The sequence below is a fragment of the Physeter macrocephalus genome, chromosome 9, assembly GCF_002837175.3.
Source record: "Physeter macrocephalus isolate SW-GA chromosome 9, ASM283717v5, whole genome shotgun sequence".
NCBI classification, from domain to species: domain Eukaryota; kingdom Metazoa; phylum Chordata; class Mammalia; order Artiodactyla; family Physeteridae; genus Physeter; species Physeter macrocephalus.
Window position 1 is genome coordinate 62,869,492 of NC_041222.1, and position 18,604 is coordinate 62,888,095.

The 18,604-nt window shown below is 37.5% G+C and overlaps 1 protein-coding gene across 5 annotated transcripts in view; it reads left to right on the plus strand.

Annotated features, from left to right (window-relative positions):
• FOCAD (focadhesin) overlaps positions 1-18,604 on the plus strand; it is a 319,213-nt gene that overhangs the window by 217,977 nt on the left and 82,632 nt on the right. For all 5 annotated transcript variants that reach the window (XM_024126842.3, XM_028494027.2, XM_028494026.2 and 2 more), the window contains 2 exons: positions 2,730-2,851; positions 16,416-16,508. In XM_024126842.3, the coding sequence (XP_023982610.1) occupies positions 2,730-2,851; positions 16,416-16,508 (215 nt within the window). The remainder of the gene's footprint in view (positions 1-2,729; positions 2,852-16,415; positions 16,509-18,604) is intronic.

Below are 18,604 nucleotides of genomic sequence, written 5' to 3' on the forward strand. Positions count from 1 at the left end.
CCAGAATGGGAGAAAATATTTGCAAACAAATCAACAAAGGATTAATCTCCAAAATATATAAAAAGCTCACGCAGCTCAATATTAAAAAAACAAACAGCCCAGTCAAAAAATAGGCAGAAAACCTAAATAGACATTTCTCCAAAGAAGCCATACTGATGGCCAAGAGGCACATGAAAAGCTGCTCAACATCTCTAATTATTAGAGAAATGTAAATCAAAACTGCAGTGAGGTATCACCTCACACCAGTTAGAATGGGCATCATCAGAAAATCTACAAGCAACAAATGCTGGAGAGGGTGTGGAGAAAAGGGAACACTCTTGTACTGTTGGTGGGAATGTAAATTGATACAGCCACTATGGTGAACAGTATGGAAGTTCCTTAAAAAACTAAAAATAGAATTACCATCTGACCCAGCAATCCCACTACTGGGCATACACCCAGAGAAAACCATAATTCAAAAAGATACATACACCCCAATGTTTTCATTGCAGCACTGTTTACAATAGCCAGGTCATGGAAGCAACCTAAATGTCCATTGACAGACGAATGGATCAAGAAGATGTGGTACGTATATACAATGGAATATTACTCAGCCATAAAGAACGAAATTGGGTCATTTATTTAGACATGGATGGACCTAGAAACTGTCATACACAGTGAAGTAAGAAAGAGAAAAACAAATATCTTATATTAACGCATATATGTGGAATCTAGAAAAATGGCACAGATGAACCAGTTTGCAAGGCAGAAATAGAGACAGAATAGAGAACAAACGTATGGACACCAAGGAGGGAAAGCGGGGGTCAGGGGTGATGGTGGTGGGAAAAAAAAATCTTTTGAAGTCTTATAATTTCCATTTTCGAGTTCACCCATTTCATTAAAAATTATCTGCTTTACCTGTAAAAAAACAAAACAAAACAAAACAACAGTGTTAGGAAATTTATACCCTTAATGCATATACTGAAAAAAGAATAAAGGAAAACAATTATAGTTTAAGCTTCTATTTCAAGAAACTTGGAGACGAACAACAAATTAAACTTAAAGAAATGATAAAGGAAGGAATAATAAAGATAGGAATAAAAATCAATGCAATAGGAAACACAGGAAATAAAGAAAATAAGCAAAGCCAAAGGTGATTCTTTGAAAAATTTAACGAGGACTTCCCTGGTGGCGAATTGGTTAAGAATCTGCCTGTCAGTGCTGGGGACACGGGTTCAATCCCTGGTCCAGGAAGACCCCACATGCCACGGAACAGCTAAGCCCGTGCGCCACAACTACTGAGCCTGCACTCTAGAGCCTGCGAGCCATGACTATTGAGCCTGTGCGCCACAAGTACTAAAGCCCACGGGCCCTAGAGCCCATGTGCCACAACTACTGAGCCTGCGTGCTGCAACTACTGAAGCCTGTGCTCCTAGAGTCCTTGCTCCACAATAAGAGAAGCCACTGCAATGAGAAGCCCGTGCACCATGACGAAGAGTAGCCTCCACTCACCACAACTAGAGAAAGCCCACACACAGCAACGAAGACCCAACGCAGCCAAAAATAAACAAAATTAAAAATAAATAAATAAAAAACGCTGCTAGTTTAAAAAAAAAGAAGAAAAGTTTAAGAAAATAGATAGGGCTTCCCCGGTGGTGCAGTGGTTGGGAGTCCGCCTGCTGATGCAGGGGACGTGGGTTCGTGCCCCGGTCAGGGAGGATCCCACGTGCCTCGGAGCGGCTGGGCCTATGGGCCATGGCCGCTGAGCCTGCGCGTCCGGAGCGAGAGGCCACAGCAGTAGGGGGCCCCCGTACCACAAAAAAAAAAAAAAAAAAAAAAAAAAAGAAAATAGGTAAAGCTGTTGTAAGACTGGACAAAAAAAATAGAGAAATATAGATCACCTATATCAGGAACAACAAAGGAGACATCACTTCAGGCCCTACAGCATTCAAAACATTAAAGAATATTTTGAAGAACTTTTAGCCAATGAATTTCACAGTTTAGATGAGATTGTAGAAATTCGTTAAAATATAAAACTTTGCAAAACTGACAGAGGGAGAAGTAGCCTATATGAATAGTTTGATATGTATTAAAGAAATTGAATCTGTAGCAACCTTCCCACAAAGAAAACCTAGGTGCAGATGGCTTCCTTGGTCAAGTCTTCAAAAAAATTAAGGGAGAAATAACAGTGGTCTTTATAAACGTCAACAGAGGAAAAAAAAAAGAAGAGAACACTCTTGATTGAGATCAGCATAATCTTGATACCAAGTAGAAGAAGAGAATAGTAAAGGCCAGTCTGTTCCATGAACATAGTTGCAAAAATTCCCCCAAAGTATGTTAGAAAAGGGAGGAAAAAAGGGAGAGTGAATGTATGTGAGTGCAGGTATGAGGGGAAACTAGTCCACTTATGGGTAGAAACTAAAGGAACCCATATTATCAGGAGTTCACAAAGACTGACATGCACAAGCATTTCTCTTTCATTGAAATTTGTTTTTAAAGAAAAGCTTAATAGAATTTCTAGAAGTAACAGTTCACAAAATTTAAAATAAGACATGATTTGAAATTTTCTCATTTATTTACAACTGAATAAGGCTTGTCAGTAAGTGATCGTTTCAATATGGTAACTTCTTATAGCTCTTTTTTTATTCACAGTTAAAAATCATAATTTGCTTAGCGTATTCTTTTAATTTCTAAATCTAATTAATGAGTTTTTCCATAAGAAATGTTTTTATTTTTTATTTTTTTTTAAGGTGGTATGCTATTTTGTTATGATATTTCAATGTATCAGAGTAAAGATGGCAAACCATTGAATAGACTGATGGCCAATAGAGGACGAAGTTTCAAGCAGACTTCACTCGCTCTAGTGCATGAGGTAGGTGCCTTTCCATGCTCTGTAACAGGTTTTTCTTGCTTATATATGTTTTGGGGTTTCCCTCCTTCACTTTACGCCCATGAAATTTAGTGTGTGTTTGGGAATTATTTTTCTCTTTATCATAATTAATTTAAGTGGCTTTTAAAGACAACCAGAATAATTGAGCCAACTGAATACTAAAATATTTTGAGGTATTTCTCAAACTGTCATGCTTCCCCACTGCTCAGCCTATTAAGGAGTAGTATCTTGGAATTTGGTTTATTTCATCAGTATTTAACTTCCATGTTTCAGAATAAATACCAGTTTATTATTTAAAGAAATAATTTTGCCTGTTTCTTAATTGTGATCCTTTGAAAGTATGTAGAGCACCAGTGTTTATATTTTGTGAATGTTGGGAATTATCAGTAAATAATAGTGTTTAGGGCAAAAAAAAAACCTTTGGTTTTAGTGTTTATTTAATTTTTCTTTTAGACCACCCTTTTAAAATAAAGTTACGTTATTTTTTGCTTGAAATCTGATCGTTGCAGATGGTAGCAATACGAGAGGGAAGAGGGAAGTTGTAAAGCACTTGGGAAATTTGTTTTTTTGTTGTTTTTTAAAATTTTATGACAGCCAGGTATATATAAATTAAAATGTATGAATGAATAACAAAACAAAACATCACAGCAAAGAGGTTTATTTTATATAATTTAAACATAAGTTATATAAAAATTATAAATGAAAATATATAAATTGTAAAAATTTTAAAGGATATGAGGTAAAAATAGTGCTTCTACAGTATGTTTGTATTAAATCTTATTTTGAGACATAATTTATAAATCTTGGCATCACTAATTTGATTTGATTATATTCTGTGTCATACCAATTACCACCAATTAGCATAGCCAGGTTTTTTGTTTATTTGTTTTTTGGCCTTGCACGTGCATGGCATGAAGGATCTTAGTTCCCTGACCAGGGATTGAACCCGTGCCCGCTACAGTGGAAGTGCAGAATCTTAACCACTGGACTGCCAGGGAAGTCCCAGCATAGCCAGATTTTAAAGACCCACCTCTATCCTAGCCACCCATATTAGTTTTATATATTTAGTTAGAATTGAAATTATGTAAATATTTGGTTCAGAACCTTTTTTGTCTAACACAGTGTCTTTATTTAACTAAGGAGGGAAGAAAGATCTGGGGAGAGCAGTGTTTCTCTGGGAAGAAGAGAGGTTTAATTTCATAAAAGAGGAAAAAGCATAGGTAATTTCTAGATTTGTTCTCCCTAGCATATTATTTGTTGGTATGGAGAAGAGAGAGATTTGGTACCTTTTTGGGTTTTAAAGCTGTGTACTTAACGTGGATAACCAAATTGTTAAGTATTAATAGAAGCCTAATTTTAAAAGTACCATCAAAAAAGAAACAAAAAAAGTGTTAATGTGGAGGTAGCAGAAGACACCTAATAAATTCAGAAAATGGAATCAGAACTTATGAGGTGTACCTTAGATGTAAACAGAGAAAATATTTGCGTTATGATACTTGTTGCTTGTGTTTTAGAATGCCTAGAAAATTTCAAGAGATGAGAAAAGATCATAATTTTAGGAGTCAATTGGAAGACACATTAGACAGAATTCTGCCAAATCTATGGTAGGATTTTGTTTGGATTCATTTTCTGTTTACTATAATTCATTTTTTAAAAAAAGAGAGAATGAGCCATGCAGTTTATCAGACTATCTGACAACACATAATAAGAATTTTAAGAGCTAGTTAATAAGTATAACAATTGCAATAATAATAGCTAATAACCAGCTCAGATGCTTCAAAATTTGCCATGCATATATTAATTTATTTAATCTCTGTATTCACACTTTGAGGTTGGTACTGTTAATGTGCTTGACACAGGTAAGTAGAGGAGCCTGGAAATTGAACCCAGGAAATATGATTACCCAGTTCTTGAGCTACCTTGTACCATCCCAGGGCAATCAGAGAACAATTTTAAAATACCTTTGGTTTTTTCCAGGATGACTCTAGTATTTCCTAACTCTCCTCCTTTCTTCTAGTATTTCTTTTGTTGCAGTCCCTTTGGTATTTTTCCAGCTGAAGTTTCTTCAGACTTTGCTTTGGTTCCCATCACTGCTTTGTTCTGAGTCTTTTTGTTTTTAAAAATCCTGTCGTCATTGTTTCAGTCTGTGTATTAATTTACCCATTGATGGACCTTTGAGTTGTTTCTACTTTTTCCAGATTATGACTAAAGCTGCTATAAACATTATCATACAGGTGTATGTGTTGACATCTGTTTTCATTTCTTTTGAGTAAATAACTACCTAAGAATGGGATCGCTAGGTCTTTTGGTGAGTGAATTTAAGAAACTACCTGACTGTTTTTCTAGTGACTGTCCCATTTTGAGTGCCCACCGGCAATGTAAGGGAGTTCTGGTTGCTCTGCCTTCCTTGCCAGTGCTCAGTATGGTCAGTTTTTTAAATTTAGCAGTTCTCATAGTGGTTAGTGGTTTCCCTTTTGTGGTTTTTAATTCGTGGTTTTTTTTAATGACTGCTGATGTTGAACATCTTTTCAAGTATTTATTCACCATTCAAATTTTTTCTTCCATGGAGTGTTCTGTTCTTTTGCCCATTTGTAATCCAGATTTTTTGTTTTCAAATGAGAATTCTTTATATATTCTGGATATAAGTTTTTGTAAATTAGAAATGTGTTTTGCACGTTTTTACCTACGCTGTAACTTGTCTTTTCATTTGTCTTTTGAAGAGAAAATCTTTAGTTTCGAAGAATTTCTCAAGTTTTTCTTTTTATGGTTCTTGCTTTTTGTCCTACCCCAAGTCTCAAAGTTTTTCTTCTTTTTTTTCCCTCGTGTTCTTTTTTTTTAATTTTTTTAAAAATGAGGTATAATTTATGTACCGTAAAATTCACTCATTTAATGTGTGCAATTCAGTGGTTTTAGTATATGCACAGAGTTGCATAGCCGTCACTACAATCAATTTTAGAATATTTTCATCATAATGAAAAGAAACTCTGTACCCATTAGCAGTCACTCTCCATTTTCCCCACATCCCAGCCTTCAGCAACCACGAATCCACTTTCTTTCTGTGTAGTAGTTTTGCCAGTTTTAGACATTTTATATAAATGTAATCATGCAATATGTGGGTTTTTTGGTATGGGTTTTTTTTACTTAGTATAATGTTTTCAAGATTTATATGTACTAAGTATGTATCAGTAGTTAATTTCTTTTTACAGCTGAATAATATTCCATTGTATGAATATATCATATATAGTTTATCCATTAATCACTTGATGGATCGCTTAAATTTTCTTGTAGAAGAAGCTTTATGGTTTAAGATTTACTTTTTAGCCTATGATTATTTGAGTTAATTTTTCATAAGGTATGAGTTATACTTGTTGAGTATACCATCCTTTCTTCACCTAGGCACGTTTGTCAAAAAATCATTTGTCCATATATGTATGGGTCTATTTCTGTACTTAATTTTGTTTCATTGTTCTAAGTGTGTAGACTTTCATCAAAACCACAGTTTCACTACTGTTGCTTAATAATAAGTGTTGAAATCAAGTAATATGAATTTTCCAATTTTGTTTTAAATTTGGCTGTCTTAAGCCCCTTGTTTTTCCACATAAATTTTATTTATTTATTTATTTATTTATTTTTGGCTGTGTTGGGTCTTCGTTGCTGTGTACAGGCTTTCCTTAGTTGCAGCGAGTGGGGGTTACTCTTCGTTGTGGTGTGTGGGCTTCTCATTGCAGTGGCTTCTCTTGTTGCAGAGCATGGGCTCTAGGCGCATGGGTTTCAGTAGTTGTGGTGCACAGGCTCAGTAGTTGTGGTGCGCGGGCTTCAGTAGTTGTGGTGTGCAGGCTCTAGAGCTCAGGCTCAGTAGTTGTGGTGCATGGGCTTAGTTTTTACGCGGCATGTGGGATCTTCCCAGACCAGGGCTCGAACCCGTGTCCCCTGCATTGGCAGGTGGATTCTTAACCACTGTGCCACCAGGGAAGCCCTCCACATAAATTTTTTTTTTTTTTTTTTTTTTTGCGGTATGCGGGCCTCTCACTATCGTGGACTCTCCCGTTGCGGAGCACAGGCTCCGGACGCGCAGGCTCAGCGGCCATGGCTCACGGGCCCAGCCGCTCTGCGGCATGTGGAATCTTCCCGGACTGGTGCACGAACCCGTGTCCCCTGCATCAGCAGGCGGACTCTCAACCACTGCGCCACCAAGGAAGCCCCCTCCACATAAATTTTAAATCAGCTTTGAGAAGCTACAAAAAAAGCCTGCTGTAATTTTGAGTAGAAATGCAAATTGAATTTGTAGATCAATTTGGGAGAGAATTGACATCTTAATAATATTAAGTTTTTCAACCCATACACAAGGTATATTTCTCTATTATCTTAGATCATGTTTTATTGTTTTCTTACTACAAATCTTGCACATATTTTGTTAAATTTAATAAGTATTGCATATCCCTAAGTATTTTTATGCTAGTGCAATTAGACTGTTTTTTGGTTTGTCTTAATTTCCAACTGCTCATTGCTAGAATATAAACGTTATTGATACTTTTTTATGGCCTTACTAAACCCATTTATATATTCTTGTAGCTTTTTTGTAGATTCTTTTTGTTTTTCATTGTAATGTTGTCTATGAATAGAGATTGTCATACTGTTTTTCTCTTGGATCTGTATGCCTTTGATTTCTTTTTCTTGCCTGATTGCACTGTGTAGGACCCTTTGGTGTGGTTGAATAGCAGTGGTGAGAGCAGAAATTCTTATCTTGTTAACAGTCTTGGGGGAAAGCATTCAGTGTCTTAACATTAAATATGATGTTATATTTAGTTTATTTTAGTGTAGAGATTTTGTAGATATCCTGTATTAGGTTGATGAAGTTTCCTTTTATTCCTAAATTGCTAAGGGTGTTTATTACAAATAGATGTTGAATTTTGTCATGTTTTTTTCCCTACATTTATTGCAATGATTGTATACTTTTTTGATTTGTTGATATGATGAATTATTTTGATTGATTTTCTAATGTGAACCAAATCTGCATTCCTAGGATAAACTCCACTTGATTATAATGAAGTATCCTATTTATTTATTGCTGAATTTGATTTGCTAATAATATTTTGTTAAGGATTTTTGCATCTTTGCACCTATGAAGGGTATGGTTCTGTAGTTTCCTTGTAATACCTTTGCCTGATGTGTTATCAGGATAATGCTATCCTACTAAATAATTTTTCCTAAAATGGGCAGTAGAATTTTCTAGTGAAAATTCTAGGCTTGGAGTTTAGGAATGTTTGTAACTATGAATTCAATTTATTTAATACATGAAACTATTTATCTATCCATCTATCCCTACTAATCCTGAATTGGGGATTTGGGTGGCACAGCATACATGACAATTAGTGTGTCTCTCTCCTTTTTTAAAGTGTAAATTTTATAAAATCAGGGAGTTTGTTTTGGTCATGTGTCATTCCAGTGCTTAGTATTCCTGGCACATAGTAGACACTTTGTAAATGATTTTAATCCTTTTGAAACTTGGATGTGTCTTATACTTTATACGTGCATTTAGTGGGATCATTTCCTTTTTCCAGAAATGTTGCTATTAAATTGGTGGTGAATCTAATAGTTGATGAGGTCTTACTAAGAAATGACATTATTGTCATTTGAATAAGCTATTATATACTGTTGGTGTTGTTATTCATTTATATGGTTTAGCCTCCCCTGTCTGCCAAAGGTTACATATACCTATAGGATATTCTATGGCCCTAATGCATACAGCTATAGATGGACGAGTGAGTGAATGAATGGATAAAAGAACTTGGTTTTGAATGTCCCAGTGCTCTGCTTTTCATATTTTGAAGTGTATTTTGCTTTATGTAATTGTCAATATTTCTCAATAACTGTGTTAGTTAAATCAAGTATTTTCAGGGTCATGGAGAACTAGCTATTTAATCTGTGATGAATTCTTTTGGAAAGCATTATATCCCCTTCTTCCTAAAAATTGTTTTTGTTTTTCATTGACTTTTCTTAAAGTGAAACTCTCCCATGTTATACTTTCAGAAGTTTCACAGATCTAAGTCTGATTTGGGTTTGACCTGACCTACCAGGAGCAGTTCTGTATAATCACTGTCCTGTTTAGATTTCTCTAAAACTGAAGTGCCCTCTCTCTCTTTGCTCCTTTGAACAGGGGACAACCAGGGGTCATTTCAGATCTACTAGGGCTTCCCCAAGCTCAAGTGACTGTCCTCTTCTGCCCTGATTTATAACTACTTCTCATCCTGAGACTAACTTGGCTCCTGTTGATGAGGCAGCTGAAGGTGAATGACAGTTTCTTTCCCTGAAAGTTGCTGACTGTCTTGTCAGCCTTTGGCATTTCGAACTCTGACATGATACTCTCACCTAAATTGGACGATACTGATTTGTCCCTGGATGCGAATGGCAGCCTTGTTTCATTATTTCCTCCATCTTTGGGCAAATTTTCCTGATCCTGTGGCTGCTACCCGACCATATTTATGCCTCAGCATTAGGTAATGAGCTCTTTTTCATTTTTATGTCAGAGAAGCCTTTATCAGGCTTATTGGCAGCACTACTCTGAATGAAATCTTTTTTCTTCGTTCTCTTTTGAAAGTGATCATCATTTGATTTGTTTTGCCTATAAATTAATTTTCTTCTGCCTTCTTTACATTTTTTCCCTAGATACCCAAAAGTACATGTGATATAACCCATCATTTGCCTTTTTCTTTCAGTTCCTTCTTTATTTAAAAACATATTTCTTTTTTTTTTTTTTTTTTTTTTTTGGTATGCCGGCCTTCCTCTGCTGCGGCCTCTCCCGTTGCGGAGCACAGGCTCCGGACGCGCAGGCTCAGCGGCCATGGCTCACGGGCCCAGCCGCTCCGCGGCATGTGGGATCCTCCCAGACCGGGGCGCGAACCCGGTTCCCCTGCATCGGCAGGCGGACGCACAACCACTGCGCCACCAGGGAAGCCCTAAAAACATATTTCTTTTGAAAAACATGGAGTATGTTAGCATTCATGCAATATGAAACAATTAGATGAAAATTTTGTATAATTGTGAGAAGTGGTATCTGTGCTTATTACATATTCCCCTTAGAAAACACTGTGAAAAGTGTGGTTTGCTGTATTTTAGAAACTCCATAATTACCATGTGATGTGAGTTGTTATGGTAACAGCGTTTTCCCCCTTCCTATTAAATAACCGAGTAAATGGTTGCTTGAGATGTGATTGAATTGTCAGCTTTCAAGCTAATGTTATCCTCATGGGAAGGGGTAGTGGGGGGAGAGGGGAAGAGAGAGATAGACTGAGCTGGAGAGAGAATGAGGGAGGGACAGAGGGAGGGTGGAAGGAGAGAGAGAGCTTTAAATGTCCAGAAAGCACCTACAAAGTGATGAGTGTCATTTTACTTTAAAAATGTGTCCTCTATAAGCCCTCCCTTCTTGTCTTCCAGTCACTATTTGTCAGGGGACAGGAATAACAGAAAATTTATGCTGTGCAAACAAGATTACTATTGACAGACTACTGAAGCCTATGATTTCTTATTTATAAACAGTGGGACATTGAGTGGCTTTGGGGGTCTCTTAACACTAAGTACAAATGGTTTTTCTTCTGGGAATGTGGGAGGAGTGTGTGTATGTCACAGACCAAATGTAGTGGCTCAGTATTGGTGTGTCTGGGTAGCAAGTGAAGTTAAATACTTTTATTCTTTTGATAATAATATATGCATCTGGGAAACATGAATATGCCTTACTTTGTGAGATTGAGGTTTTAAAATCAATAACAAACACTTTACCTGTTGATTTTTATGTGCTGCTCTACCTTAGCTCATTCTAGTTTTACAGTCAAACAGCCTCACCAAATCTTGTCTTACTTGATTTAAATTATTTATTGAAGTGCTGTTAAAATGGGTATTTTCTTATAAATGAATACTTGTATTTGTTAAGATCACTCAAGAGGCAGAAAACATTACCAAATTTCTGGGCAGTGTATTCTGAACAGTAAATTATCTAATTAGGTAGCCATGTAGTTCCTTCAAGAAAAACATGCATCAGTGAGGAAACAACATCTCCTTTTTCATTCTGTCTTTTGACATTCCCGCTACATTTATGAATTGTGTTTCTAAGCAGGATATTTCTGTTGAGCGAGTATTTCACGTATATGTCATTAGAACTTGTATGATACAAATTAAAAAGTTTCGTTAGGAAATTTCAAAATACAAAGTTTATAATACCCACTTTAAAATTTCGCCTTGTCAGTCACTGTGTTTTTAACCTGGAATGAAACATTTCCCAGCCAGAATATTTTGGACATGTTCTGTAAAATTTCAAATAACTGTATCCTCAACAACTTGTGTTTGTGTTTAGCCGTGCCTACTAAAAAAAGTTTTCTAACATTGTGTTTTTACACATCATAACTTTCTGTGATTACTTGTTTTTGACAGTGTGGCTTTCACATGACAAGATTTTGCCTTAAAACGAACACTGTACGTTTAATTGGTTAAACTCAGCAGGTACTTAAGTGAACACTTAAGTGCGAGATACTGTTGTGGGTTTCATGGGAGGGATTCCGGGATGAATAGGATATGATCTCTGCCCTTGGGATTGTATGAGATTAAGGTCCATGAACAAATAATCTAAGATGGAATCTGTTGAGTATAACAGGAGAGGCATATAGTGTACTTCCAAGCGTAGGGATGGGAGAAATTATTTCAGAAAGTAGAGGTGAGAGGAAGACTGGGCATTCAAAGCAGCGGAAGCAGTCAGTGAATGCAAAGGTCTTGTAGAGTATAGGACAGGCTTGGGAATTGTTTTATAACCCAAATCAACCAGAATACAGGTTAAATGAAAGAAAGGAGCAGAAAATCAAGTGGGGAAATTGGATGAGGATCTTAACCAGCAGGGCAGCAGAGATCTCACATAACAACAAATTCTTTCTTTTTTTTTCTTTTTTTTGCTGCTATGAGTGGCATGTGGGATCTTAGTTCTCTGACCAGGGATCGAACCTGCCAGGGAGGTTCCTACAACAAATTATTTCTTAATTTGATTCTAAAATACTTTGGACATAGCACAAAAGAATTTGGACTTTATTCTTTAATGAACCATCAAAGGTGTTTGAAAAGAAGTTCTGAGTTAATGTAATAGTAGCAACACCATTCAGGATGTAGTAGAAGGAGGAAAGATTTTAGGCTGTTAAGAGATCAGTTAGGTGGCCTCAGTAATCAAGGCAGGAAGTAGGACTCACCCAGTGAGGAAGAAAGTAAGGACAAACATAGTAAACATTTTAGAGGTAGAGATGACAGTTGAGTTGGGGGCAAGGGAGAAGTCCAGAATAAATCAGAAATTTCAAACCTGGTGATTGTAATATTGATGGGGTAATATTGATAGGAAAAGGAAAGATAAGAGGAAGAGTGGATTTTGAATGCTGATGACAAAGAAGTATACAGAGGGTATTAGATGGTGGGAGGTGAATGTTTGAGAAGTGTATGTTTTAAAAGTAGCCATTTTCAAACTATGTATTTTAAATTTTATTTTATTGACTTATATGCATACAGTAGGTTTCTCCCCTTTTAGTATATAGTTCTATGAATTTTGAAACATGAACACATTTGTCTTATCAGTACCACAGTCACGATGAGAACAGTTCTATCACCCGAAAATCCCCCCATGCTCCTGTGTAGTCAGCTCCTCCCCTGCTCCCCCATCTCCTGACAACCACTGATCTCTTTTATGTCCCTCTAGTTAAAACTGTGTTTTAAAGAGTACTAGGGACCACCACAAAGTAGACTCAGAAGATCAAGAGGGCTGAACGCCAAGCCCTCAGCCTTCATCCTTACTTCATTTACACAAATTTTGCTTCTCTGTTTTCTGTTTTATATATTGGCATTTTACTTAGAATTTGGGGTGGGCTGGAAAAATTACACAGCTAAATACTTGAAAACTTTTATTCTACAGTGTTACTGCTACCACTCGAGCCCCCATTTTCTCTTACCTCGATTTTTGCAGGAGCCTCTGAGTAGATTTCTCTGCTTTGAACTTTGCCCACTACAGTCTGTTCTCAACAGAGCAGTCAGCATGATCCTTTTACGATGTAGATTAGATTTTGTCATTTTTCTTGAAACCTTATAATGGCTCCCCCTTTAGTAAGAGTAAAGGCAAGTCCTGAGAAGTGACCTAGAAGGCCCTTCTTTCTCCTGTTAATTCTCCAGCCTTCTCTTTTTACTGTCTTCTCTTTGCTTACTCTATCTGTGCTAGTTACCCTGGCCTCCCTTCTGTTCCTAAAACAGGTCAGCCACATGCTCACTTTAGGGACCTTTGCCTTACCTTGTGGTTTTTTTTTTAATTGAGGTAAAATTCACATAACATCAAACTAACCATTTTAAAGCTTAAAGTGTACAATCCAGTGGTATTTAGTACATTCACAGTGTGCAACCTTCACCTCTGTCTAGTTCCGAAACATTTTCATCACCCTCAGATGAGACCATGTATGCATTAAACATTCCCTCCCACTTCTTCCTCTCCCTACCTCCTCCCCACCCCTAGAAACCACTAACTTGCTTTCTCTCTCTCTATGGCTTTACCTAGTCTGGACATTTAATATAAATGGAATCATGTAACATGTGACCTTTCATGTCCGGCTTCTTTCTCTTTCACATAATGTTTTCAAGGTGCATCCAGATTGTAGCATCATTAGTACTTCATTCCTTTTTATGGCCAAATAATATTCCATTGTGGATTTATCATATTTTGTTATCCAATTATTCATTCATGAACATTTGGGTTATTTCTGCCTTGCGACTACTGTGAAAGTGCTGCTTGAGCATTCACGCACAGTATTTGTTTAAATATGTCATTTTAGTTCTGTTTGTTATATACCTAGGAGTGGAATTGCTGGGTCATTTGGTAATTCTATGTTTAACTTTTTGAGAAGCCACCGAACTGTTTTCCACAGCAGCTGAACCATTTTACGTTCCCACCAGTTCTTCATCTCCTTCAAGTTTTCACTCAGGCTTCATCTTCTCAACGAGATACCCTGACCACCCTATTTAGTCCTGTGACCTGCTCCTGTCCCCACTCTTGCCTTATTATCCTTCTTTTCCCCCTTTACCCTACTTGCGTATTTCCCTAACGTAGTCTCTTTTTTAGGCACGTGCAGTAATGTTTCGTTATACTTAGTACTACCTCTTACATGTAGAAACTCTTACTCTTTCCTAAGTCATAGAAGCTGCTCACCTCAGCAGTCCATTAGACACCTGTTATTCACTGCAGGGGTATACATAGTTAGCCTTAGAAAAACTGTATTTCGTGTGTTAATTAAAACTTGGTGCACAGTGGTTGAGAACCCTGCTTTATCATCTGTTGAATAACAGGGTTGAAACTTCATGATTGGAATTAGTTTGTTGATTGGGCTTCCTTCAAAGCCGTCTCACCAGTATAGCAAATTATACATGATTTTCATACTTTAATAATGCAAATTATATTTATCAGCCTAGCAACATTAACCTCTGTGGGGTGACTGAACACATCCTAAAATGTGTTTTTGTTAAACATGGTCAAGGAAGTCTTTTCTGCCTGTAACACAACTGGAGAGTAAGGGCATGACTATGTTTTAAGCTGTTTCTCTAAGTCTCTCTTCTGTAAGGAAAAGAGCGAGAAAGTGCATTTTTAAAGAGATTTAGTCACAGCTAACTCCACAGAACACTAAGACTAGGTGTAATCTCATAAAACCTGGGGAGTTCAGGCAGGTGTCTAGGCTCAAGCATGACTGCTTCCCTGAACCCACCTTCAGATGTGGTCTGAACAGCAGCAAGAGGGTTATTAGCTTTAACCTTCGGTTTATAGCCTCCTTGTAAATAGGTTTCCTGGCATGACAGTCTTTGTTCTTAGAAGCTCAGCATTTGATTTGCTCATGTTCCTTTACATTTTTTCATATTACTTTCTTTTTTTAACTCAAGTTTAAGAAGCCAATTGAGATCATTGTCTTTCCAAGAACATCCAGTGCTCTTTTTGCCAATTTGCTGAGACTGTGGATATTCTCAGTTGTGCAATGATGTCCATGGATTATGTGGCAGCAAAATTTTAAAATATTTTGAGGTTCTGAAGTAAGAGATAAAAGTTTTGGTTGTGGTGTTTGTATCCTTTCTGTGAAATCAGGTCTCAAAATGGAACTTAAAGATAACTAATGTATTTTTTGAAAAGGGTAGGAAAAAGCTAAAGGGCTTCCCCTACCCTACTCGATAGAGTGAGTACTTAATCAGAAAAGCAAGAAATCTGACTTTATAATTTTTTTTTAGGTTCATTTCATGATCTGAGTATCTTTTTCATACAGTTTGAGTATCTAATTTTTAAAAAAGAAGCAGTGGGATGAGGAGTGCTAGATTGCAGACAGACTGATCTCTTTGTTCCCATAGATGCTTCATAATTTTGCCTTATAATCTATTTGGTACATTTCTGACTCTCCCTGCGCATTTCTGAACTCTGTGCAGATACTGATCGATTTATAATCCTCACATCCTTCCAGAGTCCCTTGCGTATAGTAGGCCCACCCTAAGACTGGGATTAAAGAAAATACCAGAAGCCATGGAAACCAACTGTATTCAGAGAGGCTGTTCTCCTCCCCATCACAAAGCATTTGAGAAAATTAACTCCTATAATACAGTAAAATCTCTTTAAACACTGTAGTTATCATGATTCTGGGGTAATTATGTAGAAATTTGTCCTTTTTGTGTGTTTGTTGTTGTTTTTTGTCTGTAAGACACAGACTAAAGTTTCCATTGTTTGAGTTTAGATGAGATGAGTTACAGGAAACATGAAATGTGATGCACTGTGACTATTTTTTCTTGAGTGATCTTTCTTTAACAGAAGCAGACCTTGGGAAGATTTGTCGCAAGATAGCAGTATACTAATAGGTAGAAACAGAAATGACTATGAAAACCAGATGTTTTGTCTGGGCCTGTCTTCAGAAACAGGATTTCAGTGTTGGCATATATCATTTTTCTCTTGTTTACCCACACTGATTAAAGGGCATTTATCTAGTGGTGTGCTCAATTGCTGTGTGCGGGACTCATTTGCATGCTCTTAACATCCTGGTTTCTACACAACATGATATTTCTGTTGGCAATTTAAGTTTATTACTTCAGAAATTGTCATATTGGAAGTCCAAGATGTGAGCAATATTTATTTTTATTTAAAATTACTAGGGGGATTTGTTAGACAATACCTAGTTTCCTGACATTGGCAAGAGGCTTTACAGAGTTTCCCCCTGATTTTCGAGGACATATTTGTATTACACATACATCTTAACTTGTTATTATTGTAGGATTTTATTTGCTTTAATTTAGAAAATTCCAGGCTTACTGTATTTTGTCTTTACAGGACTCTAAACTCCTCTCCTTTGAAAATATCCGAAAGATCTTATTTGTGGTTCTGATCCTAGACTGATTTGGTTTGTTTTAGAATCCAGACCATAGAAATGAAGGGAAAGAGAGAATTGATGATACAGTTTTCATTTTATTCTGTTTTAATACTGTGCAGCCTAACTTATGTCATGGTACATTTTTCCCACAGGTTCACATCCAGCTTTCCGAGTGGCACCGTGCAATTTTTCTCCCACAGGCCTGGCTCGCATATATGACTCGTGCTTATCATGCCATTTTACAGGTAATGAAACCATGGGGTGGCTTGTTCTAGGGCGTGTCTCTTTCTTAAGGTTTACTACAAATACGTATTTAGTGTAAGAGCACTTAGGAAAATAGCACTATCAAAAAGGCAACGGTTATTTTTGCTCATAAAAGAATGTGAGGCATGCATATATAACTGCACTTAAATTTTAAATGTGATGCCCCCCCCCAAATTTTAAATGTGATGCCCGCCCCCCGCCAGATGTGCTTTCCATCCAGAGCTGCCTCTTGAGCGCTCCTCTCCGATGTCCTGCTGCTCTGTGAATGCCTCTCATTGTCCCAGTTGTCCGCCGTGGCTGTCCCACAGCACCTCAATTTGAGCGTGTCCCAAACCGAGCTCATCATTTCATCCTGTACCTGCGCCCTCTCGAGCTGGACTTGCTTTTACGTCTCCAGCTTTGTCTCTTAACCCTTCCCCTGAATTTTAGGCCTTGCTCAATTTCTTTGTTTTCCCAAACTCAGCATGTCTTCCCTAACCTCTTGGCTTTTACCTACACTGTTCCTTCTGTTGCAGGCACTGCCATTCCCTCTCTGCCTATTCAAAGCTGGTTTTGCAGCTTTTCCCTTTTTCTCAATTCCAGGAGTAAGTTTCACTTTGTATTTATAGTTGTCATAGTCGTGAAAGGGGCACATGTTGGAATGGCAAATTTCTGCTTGTTTTTTTTTACATGGTTTTATCTGTGTGCCTTCCCTCTCTGTGTGCCTCCTTAGAACCCATGCTTCCCTTTTCAAAGCCCTTATCACCCTAGTTATATGTCTGGGGCCTCCCTCCAGTTGGCTCTGTTCCTTAAAGCCAGAAGCTGTGTTTTCCTCTCTGTTGGGTCTCTAGAACCTGACATGGTGTCTAAAACATAGTGCTCACTAAATAAACGAATTACACTCAATTTGACTTCTTTTATTCCAGTGATATTTTAAGTTATAGCTTGTGAGTTTTTAAAATTAGAAATAATTTTTAATCAGTTTGGGAATATATGAAGATTTAATAACATAAGGAAAAAACTACTAACTCAATCCTTTTTCCTAGCTTAAAATTCTCTGTTAAGGATGATAGAAAAAATCTAAATTACTTAAGTAATTTATGGCCCAAAATAAGATTTTCATGAAGGGTTAAGAAATGAGGTGTGGGCTTCCCTGGTGGTGCAGTGGTTGAGAGTCCGCCTGCTGATGCAGGGGTCACGGGTTCATGCCCCGGTCTGGGAAGATCCCCCATGCCGCGGAGTGGCTGGGCCCGTGAGCCATGGCCACTGAGCCTGCGCGTCCGGAGCCTGTGCTCCGCAAGGGAGGGGCCACGACAGTGAGAGGCCCTCGTACCGCAAAAAAAAAAAAAGAAAAAAAGAAATGAGGTGTTATTGTTAAAGGTAACAGCTGTCCTAAAGGATAGAGGCAGGGCTGGAGGAATGACTAAGCATCTCAGCATTGATGTTCTCAAATTAAAACCTTGCTCTACAACATATTCATTCTAGAATTTATAAAGTACTAATGCATCTTCAGAGATTCTGGTTCACTGGAACTGAATAGGAGATCAGGAATCTCCATGTTTACCAAATGCCAGGTGATTTTGATTCAGTCTATCAACCCTACTCTGAACAACAGTGTTTTAGATGGTTCCCCAAGCTAAACTGGAATCTGCATTTTAAAGACATTCCCTTGGAACCATTGTTCCCTTTTGCTTGGCTTACACACTTTTTTATCCTCAGCAGCATCTGGCCACTTGGTTTTGAGTAGATGCATAAGTGAATGAATGAATTACCCATACACACCCTTAACCAATTATAATTTTTATTCAAGAAGAGTGAGCTTGCTCATCAGAGTATGCACTTTTTCACACACTCATTTTTCCCTTTGTAATTTTGCAGTGTTTTCCTTCATCAAACATTTATGGAACGTACTTTACTGGCCAGGTCCTGTGCCGGGTGTGTGGGGTAGAAAGAGGAATAAAGCACTCTTTCCTCTCAGTGAGCTCCCAGTCCAGTGCAGGAGACTAACGTGTCCACTAGCAATGCCAGTACAAATCTTTGATGCTTTAATAGAGGATGTACTCCAGTATAGGCACCTGGAGCCGGCAAGAACAACTCC